General features: G+C 44.1%; 1 protein-coding gene across 1 annotated transcript in view; it reads right to left on the reverse strand.

The window, feature by feature from the left end:
- The window catches only part of srrm3 (serine/arginine repetitive matrix 3), an 83,903-nt gene that overhangs the window by 8,206 nt on the left and 60,630 nt on the right, over window positions 1-15,067 (reverse strand). The window contains exons 9-10 of the mRNA XM_041893463.2: window positions 13,620-13,803; window positions 4,251-4,552 (exon numbers count right to left, since the gene is read on the reverse strand). Of these exons, the coding sequence (XP_041749397.2) occupies window positions 4,251-4,552; window positions 13,620-13,803 (486 nt within the window). The remainder of the gene's footprint in view (window positions 1-4,250; window positions 4,553-13,619; window positions 13,804-15,067) is intronic.

Consider the following 15,067-nt stretch of genomic DNA (forward strand, 5'->3'; position numbering starts at 1 on the left):
TCGGGAGCTGGCCTGTAGGGACACCAGTCTCACTTTCGACCAGCTGGTCGACATGTCAATCAGGTTAGATAACCTATTGGCTACCCGCGGACGTCCTGAGGGGGTCCGTCCATTCCATCCTCCAGCGCATCCGAGCCGTGTCCTATGGAGCTCGGGGGCGCTGGCGCTAGAGATAGGAGGAGTCGGCAGACTAGGGGGTCCATCCACTGCACCAACTGTATGTTTTTGACCCGTTTCTCTTTTAAGATCACCTACATCCCTGGGTCACAAAACGGGAAGGCAGATGCGCTGTCTCGGCTGTATGACGGGGAGGAGAGGTTCGTGGAGCCCACTCCCATACTGCCGGAGTCGTGTCTAGTGGCACCGGTGGTGTGGGAGCTCGATTCTGAGCTCGAGCGGGCATTACGCACCGACCCTAGTCCACCACAATGCCCGGAGGGTCGGAAGTATGTTCCGCTCGAGTGTCGGGATCGATTGATCTATTGGGCTCACACGTCACCCTCCTCTGGACACCCGGGTATCGGCCGGACAGTGCACTGTCTTAGTGCCAAATATTGGTGGCCCACGTTGGCCAGGGATGTGAGGGTTTATGTTTCCTCCTGCTCGGTGTGCGCCCAGTGTAAGGCGCCTAGACATCTGCCTAGGGGTAAGTTACTGCCCCTGCCCGTTCCACAACGACCATGGTCCCACCTCTCGGTGGATTTTATAACTGACCTTCCCCTCTCTCAAGGGAATACTACCATCCTGGTCGTTGTGGACCGGTTCTCTAAGGCCTGTCGTTTGCTCCCCCATGCCGGGTCTTCCTACTGCCCTGCAGACCGCAAAGCTATATTCACCCATGTGTTCCGGCACTACGGGGTGCCCGAGGACATTGTGGCTGACCGAGGTCCCCAATTCACCTCCAGAGTCTGGAGAGCTTTTATGGAGCGGTTGGGGGTCTCGGTGAGCCTCACCTCGGGTTACCACCCGGAGAGTAATGGGCAGGTGGAACGCTTAACCAGGATGTGGGTAGGTTTCTCAGAACGTACTGCCGGGATCGGCCGGAGGAGTGGGCGAGATATGTGCCCTGGGCCGAGATGGCACAGAACTCTCTCCGCCACTCCTCCACCCAACTAACCCCCTTTTTCAGTGTGTTTTGGGTACCAGCCGGTTCTGGCACCATGGCATGAGAGCCAGATCGAGGCCCCCGCTGTGGATGAGTGGGTGCGGCGCTCGGAGGAGACGTGGGACGCTGCACACGTCCATCTGCAGCGTGCCATCGTCGACAGAAGACGAGCGCCGACCTACACCGCAGTGAGGGGCCAGTGTACGCACCTGGAGATCGAGTCTGGCTCTCTGCCAGAAACCTGCCCCTCCGCCTGCCCTGTCGGAAGCTGGGTCGGCGGTTTGTAGGGCCATTTAAAGTCCTGAGAAGGTTGAACGAGGTATGTTATAGATTACAGTTACCAGTTGAGTATAAGTGTATTAACCCCTCGTTCCATGTGTCCCTTCTCAGGCCGGTGGTAGCAGGCCCACTCCAAGAACATGAGATCTTGGAGACCCCCCCGGCCCCGTTGTGACATCGAGGGGTACCGGCGCACACCGTGAGATCCATCTTGGATTCTAGACGTCGGAGAGGGGGTCTTCAGTATCTAGTGGAGTGGGAGGGTACGGTCCGGAGGAGCGGTGCTGGAGTGCCGAGGAGAGACATCTTGGACCCGTCGCTCCTGACGGAATTCCATCGGGGTATCCGACGCGCCCTGCGCCGCGGCCTCCGGGTCGTCCCAAGGCCGGAGTCGGCGCGCGTCTGGAGCCGCAGTCAAGGGGGGGTACTGTCACGGTTTCGGCCGAGGCTGCCTCTCTCCCTTGTTCGGGCAGGCCGGCGTTCGTCGTCTCGGAATTCTAGCTGCCACCGATTGATGTTTCATGTTCGTTTGCTTTTGTCTGTTTGTTTCTACACCTGTTTCTGTTTTGTAGTAATTAGTGTCCTATAAGTTTCTCGTTGTGTTTGTCTTGTGTTGTGTGTGATTGTTACCGTCAGTCTGTGTATTGCTCGGTTGAGCGTTATTTTCTCCACTGTTTGCTGGAGCGTTCGTTGCACTTGTGTGTGCACTTATTTCATCCTGACGCACCTGTTTGTGCGCATTGTCTTTTCGCCTTCGTGCGTATTTTGCTGTCAGGCTTATTTCGTCCTGTTGCCTGTGTTTAGGCAGGAATACAGCTTTTTGGAATTCAGTCTGCTTCCTGCGTTTGATTCCTACACCACACCTACAACACGACCTGACATCATCAATCTACACACAATACCCCATAATGACAAAGCAAAAACTGGGTTTTAGAAATGTTTGCCAATGTATTAAAAATAACAAACTGAAATATCACATTTACATACTGTAAGTATTCAGATCCTTTACTCAGTACTTTGTTGAAGCACCTTTGGCAGCGATTACAGCCTCGAGTCTTGGGTATGATGCTACAGGCTTGGCACACCTGTATTTGGGGAGTTTCTCCCATTCTTCTCTGCAGATCCTCTCAAGCTCTGTCAGGTTGGATGGGGAGCGTCACTGCACAGCTATTTTCAGGTCTCTCCAGTGATGTTTGATCGGGTTCAAGTCTGGGCTCTGGCTGGGCCACTCAAGGACATTCAGCGATGAAGCCACTACTGCGTTGTCCTGGCTGTGTGCTTAGGGTCATTATCCTGTTGGAAGGTGAACCTTCGCTCCAGTCTGAGGTCCTGAGCACTCTGGAGCAGGTTTTCATCAAGGAGCTCTCTGAACTTGATCCTGACTAGTCTTCCAGTCCCTGCCACTGAAAAACATCCCCATGGCACGATGCTGCCACCACCATGCTTCACCGTAGGGATGGTGCCAGGTTTCCTCCAGACGTGACGCTTGGCATTCAGGACAAAGAGTTCAATCTTGGTTTCATCAGACCAGATAATCTTGTTTCTCATGGTCTGAGAGTCCTTTAGGTGACTTTTGGCAAACTCCAAGCGGGCTGTGATGTGCCTTTTACTGAGGAGTGGCTTCTGTCTGGCCACTCTACCATAGAGGCCTGATTGGTGGAGTGCTGCAGAGATGGTTGTCCTTCTGGAAGGTTCACCCATCTCCACAGAGGACCATGGGGTTCTTGGTCACCTCCCTGACCAAGGCCCTTCTCCCCCAATTGCTCAGTTTGGCTGGGCGGCCCGCTCTAGGAAGAGTCTTGTTGGTTCCAAACTTCTTCAATTTAAGAATGGTGGAGGCCACTGTGTTCTTGGGAACCTTCAATGCTGCAGACATTTTTTGGTACCCTCCCCCAGATCTGTGTCTCGACACAATCCTGTCTCGGAGCTCTACGGACAATTCCTTCGACCTCATGGCTTGGTTTTTGCTCTGACATGCACTGTCAACTGTGGGACCTTATATAGACAGGTGTGTGCCTTTCCAAATCATGTCCAATCAATTGAATTTACCACAGGTGGACTCCAATCAAGTTGTAGAAACATCTGAAGGATGATCAATGGAAACAGGATGCACCTGAGCTTAATTTCAAGTCTCATAGCAAAGGGTCCAAATACTTAAGGTATTTCTGTTTTTAATTTTTAATAAATGTGCAAAGATTTCTAAAAAAAACTGTTTTCACTTTGTCATTATGGAATATTGTGTGTAGATTTATGACGGGAAACATTTATTTAATCCATTGTAGAATAAGGCTGTAACGTAACAAAATGTGGAAAAAGTCTAGGGGTCTGAATACTTTCCGAATGAATTATTGTAGTTTATTTTTTTATATTATGTATTTTTTTTATTTTTTTATTTTGTTTAGGGGGGTGCAGCACCCTAGGCACCCCTACTTCCTGCCGTTATGTAGGTTATGGTCTATGGGATGCATTTTCCTGGCATGGTTTAGGTCCATTTGTAGAATCTATGCCTTGGTGCATTGAAGCTGTTCTGGCAGCTCGTGGTGGCCCAACACCCTTTTAAAGACACTTTATGTTGGTCTTTCCTTTATGTTGGCAGTTACCTGTATGTGCTTGTGATACAATGTCAAGGCAGGGCCCCCCAGTTACCCACGTGCCCCCACCCCCTCCCCACACACCTCCTCTCCTCCCCCCATCTGATGATTAGCAGAGTGGCAGCAGGCAGCAATAGGCTGTCTACACTTATTGAGAGCGGCCTCCTGAATCCTCCTGTGGTTGGCTTAAGCCCCGGAAATTCCCTGCATTAATCCGGCCTTGCAAATGACAGGTAAAGGCTATGTCAGTATGGGGGGCCAATCTCTCTGCTTACTTCTTCTGGTGAGAGCTCTTTTTTCTGTGAGGATGCAGGTTACGTTGAGAGTGGGCGGAGTCACTGCTGTGAGTCGGCGAATGGGAGCACTTCCCCTGGACTCTGTGACCACCCCATCTCCCTGACGACCCCAGGCCCGTCATCTGCCTGTCCTCCCCATGTAGGGCTTCTCCAGCCTGGGCAGCAGTACCTCCTGGGGCCCTGTAGAGGGCAGTGTGGGCCTTGTGTTCTCCTCCTCTCAGTTGTGGCAGTATGACGGTCGACTGGGCTCCCGGAGTAGCAGCAGTCAGCATTCTCAGCTTCTGTAGAGAGATGATAACCAACAAACGGAAACAATAACCAAAGACAAAAAAAGAAAAAGGGGAAAGAAAGGGCCTTAGAGTTTGTCACAGTGGAGTGTTTGAGTGCTACGGTGTACTTGGCAAAAGAGGGACAACATCTAAAAGAAAAGATCTATGTTTTTTTCTCGATATGGCTTATAGACAGTTCTCTATGGTGCAGCGCATGCAATACTTGGCATGCAAAACCATAATGACACGAAGAAATCATAATCCCAAAAAGAAACAAAAAAAAATTAGAACAGGGAGAGGAAGAAAGATACATAATATAAAATGAACAAATTATGTTAAAGAGCAGAGAGAGGAGAACAGAGAAGAAAAGAGAGAGGGGAAGAGAGAGTATTGAGTTACAGAAAAGAGAGTAGAGAGTTACAGGAGAGTAGAGAGCTACAGAAGAGAGAGTAGAGAGTTACAGAAGAGAGAGTAGAGCGTTACAGAAGAGAGAGTAGAGAGTTACAGAAGAGAGAGTAGAGAGTTACAGAAGAGAGAGTAGAGAGTTACAGGAGAGAGAGTAGAGAGTTACAGGAGAGAAAGTAGAGAGTTACAGGAGAGAAAGTAGAGAGTAGAGAGTTACAGGAGAGAGAGTAGAGAGTTACAGGAGAGAGAGTTACAGGAGAGAGAGTAGAGAGTTACAGGAGAGAGAGTAGAGAGTTACAGGAGAGAGAGTAGAGAGTTACAGGAGAGAAAGTAGAGAGTTACAGGAGAGAGAGTAGAGAGTTACAGGAGAGAGAGTAGAGAGTTACAGGAGAGAGAGTAGAGAGTTACAGGAGAGAAAGTAGAGAGTTACAGGAGAGAGAGTAGAGAGTTACAGGAGAGAGAGTAGAGAGTTACAGGAGAGAGAGTAGAGAGTTACAGGAGAGAGAGTAGAGAGTTACAGGAGAGAGAGTAGAGAGTTACAGGAGAGAGAGTAGAGAGTTACAGGAGAGAGAGTAGAGAGTTACAGGAGAGAGAGTAGAGAGTTACCGGAGAGAGAGTAGAGAGTTACAGGAGAGAAAGTAGAGAGTTACAGGAGAGAGAGTAGAGAGTTACAGGAGAGAGAGTAGAGAGTTACAGAAGAGAGAGTAGAGAGTTACAGGAGAGAGAGTAGAGAGTTACAGGAGAGAGAGTAGAGAGTTACAGAAGAGAGAGTAGAGAGTTACAGGAGAGAGAGTAGAGAGTTACAGGAGAGAGAGTAGAGAGTTACAGAAGAGAGAGAGTAGAGAGCTACAGACTTTGTAGAACAGAAAAGGAGGACTTCTTCAAGTTTTAGTAATGGTTAAAAAACTAATATGAAATGAAACAAAACAAATAAAAAGAGTAGACAACTTGACGGAACATCACAGAAATGGAAGGAACAAAATAAAAGATTCACAATTATAGAGTCAAATTGAATCAGAAAAACAAATCGTCTGCTACTCAATAATTTTCTTTTTGTGGAGTTTTTTTTCCCTGGAGTAGACAATTGCTGAGATGTGAACAGCGACCCATTTTCTTTTTTCAGTTTTTTTTTAAATCGTTACTCTTGTTTAACCTTTTGGTTAACATCCTCTTGGTTAACATCCACTTACCAATAAAGTGGCATTCCCTCCTTTAGTAGGTAAGGTATGAAGAAAAGGGAAAAGTGGGGCAACATAAGTGCATCATTAGATTTCACAAAATGCAAGAGAAAAAAAACACAAACCCTTCCCTGGCACAGTGAGGAGGCATGAGACAATGAAATCAACTGACATTCAATCAAAAACTAAAAGAGGAAGGGAATCAACCACAATGTTCAGGGAACCTCTCACACCGAGAGTAGTTAAGTCTTCCAGATCATCCACTCTGCTGGCCAGCCCACTCCACCACAGGGCAGGGCAGACAGCCTGTGTGAATGACCATTTTGTTAAGTTCAGAGGTTCCAGAGTGTTCCGTTCAGGGGTTCAAACCCCCCCCCAGGTACTATGTTAGGTTACAGTTTGTTCAAACCAAGGCATTTCTTGTCAGTGTGTGGTTGCATTTCCCCTGTAACTCTTGGGCATATGACATCTTTAATTGGCTATGTTGAGATGCACAGCTATCTATTTTAGTTCTCTGTTTAACAATATCTGTTAATATGATAGGTGACACAAATCTGTACTAGTGAATTTATACTTAAGTGTTACATTTAGCAAAAGAAACAGTCCTCTGAGAGAACAGAACTTCTACAAATAGTGTATTCTCCCGGCCATTTATTGAGGTGATTCTTAAAGTTACAGCTCCATTTCAAACACAAATGTGTTTGGTAGACCAACTTCAGTATGAGGGCTTTGAGCAAAGCGGGCGATATTGCAAGATACGGTAGGCTGAGGACATTGAGCTAGGACGCAGGCATTTTCTGTAACAGCATAATAAACAGGGCAAGGGGCTTCACACGGTTTTGTGTGTCTGTGTGTAGATGTTTGTGATTTCCTGGCTGTGTGTAGATCTTTGTGATTTCATGGCTGTGTGTAGATGTTTGTGATTTCATGGCTGTGTGTAGATGTTTGTGATTTCATGGCTGTGTGTAGATGTTTGTGATTTCATGGCTGTGTGTAGATGTTTGTGATTTCATGGCTGTGTGTAGATGTTTGTGATTTCATGGCTGTGTGTAGATGTTTGTGATTTCATGGCTGTGTGTAGATGTTTGTGATTTCATGGTTGTGTGTGTGTCTCCAGGATATATAGGTCATTTATCAGCAGGTGCAAAGGTCAAAGCAGGTAAATACCAAAACATTGGGAGTTCTCTTGCATGCATTAATCTACTCTCCTGTAAACGCTGACCGCTGAACGGGGACTCTTCATAGAAAACAACAGAAATAAAAAACCCTTCTCCACAAAACAAACTAAAGACTAAAGCTGTAGACAGAGGAGAACACACAACCACTGACGCAGAAGATGACAGTTGTTAGAAACAGCCATCAAGGAAATAAATATGAACAAATTATAAGACGAATGTAACTATTTCACCAATAGAACAGAGAGATGCTGGACAAACATGAATCAATGCATTCTACCAAAACAGAAAAACAATTGACCTGCTTCAAATAGGGCGGGATATTGGACTGAATTCAGTACGAAAGTTTAAGGAGGATAGAGTAAAAATAATAAACTCTAACTAATCAAAATCTTAAAAGCAAAATATAACTGATAAAAGGAAATATAAAATAACTTCCTAAAGCTAAATTTCCCTGGTGGTTAAATAATAGAAAGAGAGAGAGAGAAACATTGAAGTCAAGCTAGAGGGTGCTTCTGACATTCTCATATCTGCATAAAGAAAGACCACGTGCCAAGGCAGAGCGTTACCTACCTTACATTTCAATCAGTGACACGTACGCAATGTCAACAACAGGAACGGAAGAAACAAACAAAAATGAGAAAGGAATGTTCTCCGCAGCAAAATGGGAAAAAGACAACGGACCTCTTTTAGTATCAACGCTACCAACTTCTTCCAGAGACTAAGAAGGAGAAGGTAAACAAACAAACCAACAAAAAAAGCGAAAGAAAATGGACAAATAAACCAATACTTAAAATCAAACAATTTCATTTTTTTTTTTTTATGAATGTACAAACTACAATGATTTGCTGTCTTTTTCGCTTGTTCAAATGCAACCATTGTTGTATGAAAAGGGAGAGGTGGGTAAAGGTTGGGTAAGTAAACAAAGTTTAATCATGAAACAAAATGAAATCTGTTGTTTAGCTAGAATTACTAGAGGGAAGTAAGGATGGAGGGAGGGAGGGAGAGATGGGCGCGCAGAGCTGGCAGATGACAAGAGACGAAGGGATAAGAAGAGCATGTCAGGACAACGGAGGGCAAGAAAGATGTCACACAACACGGACGGACAGACAGAGGGGGAGGAGTGTTGGAAGGAGGGAGGCTCAGGGTAGGGCAGTCACCGCTAGGATGGACAGCTAGTACAGTACACACATTTAAAAAGGGACCCCAGTCACATTTTTTGGAAGAGATATTCTTCAACAATAGAAACACAGTGGTTTATGAAACCAGCTCAGAAAGAGTCCACGGTGGCCTCTTTCACTTCAAAAGTATTCCTTTTGTACTCAGCAATGCACCAGGGTTTTGACAGTGCACCATGTTAGTATAGGCAGTTGTTATTGAGGCAGAACAAAAGGGTGCTTGTTGTTTAATTGAAGGCCTTGTAAAACGAACAGTACAGCGAGCCTTGGGGAGGGTGGCACCGAACATATTAATATCAATACATGGGGGAAATAAATACGGCACTCACATTCAAAATGGCCTGGGTCCCTTTAAAATACCAATATTACTAAACGTTGTGTGTTTAGTTTCAACATTGTATCACTGCTTTTTGTATGTTAGCAGATATACATTTAGCCTGGACAAGAAAACTACAGACAGAAACAGGAGGACAACCTGAGAAGTAGAGATTGAAGAGACTGCTGCTGCACATGTGCTAACCACAGAGTTACTACACTATCAGCTACCTTCTGTTGAATCTCCCAGAAAGGTTTAGCATCCAAAATGAACAATATTGAGCGAGCATCCTCCCAAATATGCAAGGAGTCTGACCGCAGATTAATTTTCAGCAAGGGAGAGATAATAATACCTCTGTATGGGGAGATTAACTAGAGAGGTCTCATGAACAAAAAAAACGGTTTAAGGCTGATGCTAGGGGATGAATGATCAAAACCGTGGACAAATTTGAGCCAACCAAATGCTTGATTATTTCACCTAAACACAACCCGTTGGCTCTGCTAACACTGAGACTCATATGCAACAATGGCTCGTGAGACTTCCCTTGCCAATCCCCAGCGACTTGGAACACACAGAGATACGGAATATATAGCAAAATCAGGGGACAGTCTGACAGAAGTGATACTGCCACCTAGAGGCAACATTCAGGTCACATGATCCAGTAAACAGGAAGCGAAGAGAGAGAGAGAGAGAGAGAGAGAGAGAGAGAGAGAGAGAGAGAGAGAGAGAGAGAGAGAGAGAGAGAGAGAGAGAGAGAGAGAGAGAGAGAGAGAGAGAGAAAGAGAGAGAGGAGTGTCGAACACCTGGTGCCTGGGAGCTCTATCAGACTTCTGGAGGAAGGGGGTAACTATCACTGAGCAAAACATAGTGCTTTATAAAGACTGTATTGACAAGAAGAACTAATAGTACACATACCCAGTTAACCTACTTGGTCCAGTTCCAAAGCATATGAGTGCTTTTTACATAAACAAGACAGAAAAGGAGCATTGGGCATTTATTTCATGGGGTAAATACCATTCAAATCGCTAAAAGCAGAAAATAAAACAGTCATGAATGAAAACAAGCAGTGAAAGAGAGAGAGAGAGCAAGAGAAAGAGAGAGAGAGAGAGAGAGAGAGAGAGAGAGAGAGAGAGCAGGTGAGACCTTTCTCATAAACACAAGCAAGCTTGAGGAGGAAAGGAAATTGGAGGAGATAGTATCCTCTGTAATTCATTATTCTAGGAGGAATATTTTTGGAGGATTTTCTAATCTAATAATAATAATAATAATAATAATATGCCATTTAGCAGACGCTTTTATCCAAAACGACTTACAGTCGTGCGTGCATACATTTTTTTTTTTTTTTTTGTGTCTACACCCCATTTAGTTGCTTAGTCAGCAGTGAAAGTGAAACAGTAATGGCTATAGCCTTTGATCTAAATTATGTCTGTTGTTTTGTTAGCAGAGCAAACTGGCAGTTAGATTCAGTTAGATTTAAAATCAAAATGTTACCTCAGTTCTAATGATCCATTTATAGCAGGGAGGAGGTTGAGGACTGACAGATTTAAAACATAACTTTCTAAATCAGTCTGTGGTTGTTTTACAGACAGATCAAAATAAAGCAGTCTAGGAGGGGTTACAGTTTTCAAACAGTTCCAAAGAGACCGGGAGCAAATAAGATGTCAAAATCAATTCTGAGTAAATTAGAAAACATGTCTGGCTAGCTTCAGGAAAATATAATACAGCAATTCTACATTAACTTTTTATACAGCTATGACTGTTGCTGCTGTACCAGCGGGAATGACTTCTCTGTCTGTCGCCTCATTCTATTCTATTCTGACCAATTCCATCCATGTTCCAGCCTACTCCAGAGACTGCGCTGTCTGAGGTATACTGTTGCACTAGTGCGGAGCGTGTAACTAAATTTAAACCAATCACGTGTTGTAAGAAGCATTGGAAATTGTATAAATTATGCTCAGCTAAAATCCCCACACAATCCCACAGGCCAGATCATAGAATTCTCATATGACAATAAAAAGCTAGAGCTGGTTCAGTTCAGATGTAAAAATAGCATCGTTAAGCCTTACATTATTCCATCCATCTTTGATTGTCAGATTAGTCAGCTACAGATGGTATCATCGATGGCTGTTATCAAGCATTACCATCAGCATGATCAAAAGACAACTTTTGACTCAAATATTTCCTTACGTTCCTAAACGAGAGTACTCTACAGCATATCAAAGAAATTAAACAGGACCTTCTTGAAAACTATGAATAAGTACTTTTTTTTTTCCCTATTGGTTTCATTTGAGGGAGCTGTAGCAAAAGAACACTTTTAAAGTGTTGAGTGTTTTCTTTCCCTTGTTAAGAAGATTCAGAGGTGAGACGCACTGCAGGAGCTTGCTGCCTAACAGAAAGCAAATCGTTTCCAGCTCATTACCAAACCCTGGGTGTCTTAAGCGCCGTCCCAAATGCCACCCTATTCCCTATATAGTGCACTACTTAGGGCTCTGGTAAAAAAAAAAAAAGTAGTGCCCTATATAGGGAATAGGGTGAGATTTGGGACACAGCCTAATACTAAACCTCCATGTTACCATTGTGATGCTCACTTGGGCCAGAGATCAATGGATCATAGTGAGTCAGTATTTAGTTTTGTCTTTCTGTTATCCTCAGCAAACTTCAGGTCCCAGATCTGTTTGCGCTGTCTTGGCATGGCAATGACGATAGGAGGCAAGGCAGCACAAACAGATCTGGGATCAGGCCACAGCAAACTCATGGTTACGTGTGACTCAAACCTCCCTCCCTCCGCTATCTAACCAGTTAAAGGAATGTTGAGATGGTATAAGCATCCAAGTCAAGCCAGAGGTGAGCAGTGGTAGCAAGAATGCACAGGACAGGGTGGATAGACATACAGAGTAACAGAAACTACCCTGTAAACACAGGAATAACTACACACAGGAATAACTACACACAGGAATAACTACACACAGGAATAACTACACACGGGAATAACTAAACTCAGGAATAACTACACACAGGAATAACTACACACAGGAATAACTAAACTCAGGAATAACTACACACGGGAATAACTAAACCCAGGAATAACTAAACTCAGGAATAACTACACACAGGAATAACTACACACAGGAATAACTACACACAGGAATAACTACACACAGGAATAACTACACACAGGAATAACTACATACAGGAATAACTACACACAGGAATAACTAAACTCAGGAATAACTAAACATAGGAATAACTAAACACAGGAATAACTACACGTGGCACAACGGGCACCACCAGCATGACCGCGCCCGCAGCAGCAAGGCGGGCAGACTCAACCACAACCACACGGCCGAGGGAGACAAGGAGCAATCCTCCACACAGTCTCCCTCTCCTATTAACATGGAATCCTCCACACTGTCTCCCTCTCCTATTAACATGGAATCCTCCACACCTTCTCCCTCTCCTACTAACATGGAATCCTCCACACTGTCTCCCTCTCCTACTAACATGGAATCCTCCACACAGTCTCCCTCTCCTACTAACATGGAATCCTCCACACTGTCTCCCTCTCCTATTAACATGGTATCCTCCACACTGTCTCCCTCTCCTATTAACATGGAATCCTCCACACTGTCTCCCTCTCCTATTAACATGGTATCCTCCACACTGTCTCCCTCTCCTATTAACATGGAATCCTCCACACTGTCTCCCTCTCCTATTAACATGGAATCCTCCACACTGTCTCCCTCTCCTATTAACATGGTATCCTCCACACTGTCTCCCTCTCCTATTAACATGGAATCCTCCACACTGTCTCCCTCTCCTATTAACATGGAATCCTCCACACTGTCTCCCTCTCCTATTAACATGGTATCCTCCACACTGTCTCCCTCTCCTACTAACATGGATTCCTCCACACAGTCTCCCTCTCCTATTAACATGGTATCCTCCACACTGTCTCCCTCTCCTATTAACATGGAATCCTCCACACTGTCTCCCTCTCCTACTAACATGGAATCCTCCACACTGTCTCCCTCTCCTATTAACATGGAATCCTCCACACTGTCTCCCTCTCCTATTAACATGGAATCCTCCACACAGTCTCCCTCTCCTACTAACATGGAATCCTCCACACTGTCTCCCTCTCCTATTAACATGGTATCCTCCACACTGTCTCCCTCTCCTATTAACATGGAATCCTCCACACTGTCTCCCTCTCCTATTAACATGGTATCCTCCACACTGACTCCACGTGTAGTTATTCCTGTGTTTAGCTATTCCTGTGTAGTTATTCCTATGTTTAGTTATTCCTGTGTTGAGTTATTCCTGTGTTGAGTTATTCCTGTGTTGAGTTATTCCTGTGTTGAGTTATTCCTGTGTTGAGTTATTCCTGTGTTGAGTTATTCCTGTGTTTAGTTATTCCTGTGTTTAGCTATTCCTGTGTTTAGCTATTCCTGTGTGTAGTTATTCCTGTGTTTAGTTATTCCTGTGTTTAGTTATTCCTGTGTTTAGTTATTCCTGTGTGTAGTTATTCCTGTGTTTAGTTATTCCTATGTTTAGTTATTCCTGTGTTTAGTTATTCCTGTGTTTAGTTATTCCTATGTTTAGCTATTCCTGTGTTTAGCTATTCCTGTGTTTAGTTATTCCTATGTTTAGTTATTCCTGTGTTTAGTTATTCCTGTGTTTAGTTATTCCTATGTTTAGTTATTCCTGTGTTTAGTTATTCCTGTGTTTAGCTATTCCTGTGTAGTTATTCCTACATTTGAGTGTAGATTAGAAGGTAGGGGGGTTTAGGGAGGGGGAGGGGTGGGTGAGATAGAGGAGACTACATACATCTTGCTCCTTGTCTCCCTCGGCCGTGTGGTTGTGGTTGAGTCTGCCCGCCTTGCCGCTGCAGGCGCGGTCATGCTGGTGGTTCCCGTTGTGCCACGTGACGGGACAGTCAGGACCGGGGGACGGAGAAGGGGACGGGCTCACACAGGCCTTGTGTCCTTCTGTCTTGTGCTTGGAGTTGGGCCTGGAAAGACAGACAGACAGGAGTACAGAACAAACCGGCTGCAATGCTATAGTATAGTATAGTTTAGTTTAAAGGCACAGTGCAGTCAGAAATGTGATTTTCCTGTGTTTTATATCTATTTCCACACTATGAGGTTGGAATAATACTGTGAAATTGTGAAAATGATGATAATGTCCTTTTAGTGTAAGAGCTGCTTGAAAAGACCTCCTGAAATTTCAGCCTGTATTGGTGGGATGGAGTTTCGGCTTGCCTGATGCCATCACCAGGCGGTAAATTGTTTAATAGACCAATAAGAAAGATAGTTCCAAACCTCTCAGCCAATAACAGCTCATTTCAGTTTTCCACTCCCCACTCAGGCCACTCCCAGACAGTCGGAGCAAAATTCTTGTTTGAGAAATTGCTCTTTGCTAAGAAGCTATTTTTGTTTATTTTTTGAAATTTTAATAGAAAAAAATCACAGTTAGGTACTTAATTGCTACCCAGAAATGAGTTGATAGTGAGATAAAAACAGCTGCATTAGACCTTTAATAAAAAGTACAGTACAGACTGTAAAGAGCACTGAACAAACCTGCTGAAATGACTTAGACTCAAGAGTATATTGTACTAGTGTAGGTGGTTATAGACTCAAGAGTATATTGTACTAGTTATAGGTGGTTATAGACTCAAGAGTATATTGTACTAGTTATAGGTGGTTATAGACTCAAGAGTATGTTTTACTAGTTATAGGTGGTTATAGACTCAAGAGTATATTGTACTAGTTATAGGTGGTTATAGACTCAAGAGTATATTGTACTAGTTATAGGTGGTTATAGACTCAAGAGTATATTGCACTAGTTATAGGTGGTTATAGACTCAAGAGTATATTGTACTAGTTATAGGTGGTTATAGACTCAAGAGTATATTGTACTAGTTATAGGTGGTTATAGACTCAAGAGTATATTGTACTAGTTATAGGTGGTTATAGACTCAAGAGTATATTGTACTAGTTATAGGTGGTTATAGACTCAAGAGTATATTGTACTAGTTATAGGTGGTTATAGACTCAAGAGTATGTTGTACTAGTTATAGGTGGTTATAGACTCAAGAGTATATTGCACTAGTTATAGGTGGTTATAGACTCAAGAGTATATTGTACTAGTTATAGGTGGTTATAGACTCAATAGTATATTGTACTAGTTATAGGTGGTTATAGACTCAAGAGTATATTGTACTAGTTATAGGTGGTTATAGACTCAAGAGTATATTGTACTAGTTATAGGTGGTT

This window comes from Coregonus clupeaformis, chromosome 13, assembly GCF_020615455.1.
Source record: "Coregonus clupeaformis isolate EN_2021a chromosome 13, ASM2061545v1, whole genome shotgun sequence".
Taxonomy (NCBI): Eukaryota; Metazoa; Chordata; class Actinopteri; order Salmoniformes; family Salmonidae; genus Coregonus; species Coregonus clupeaformis.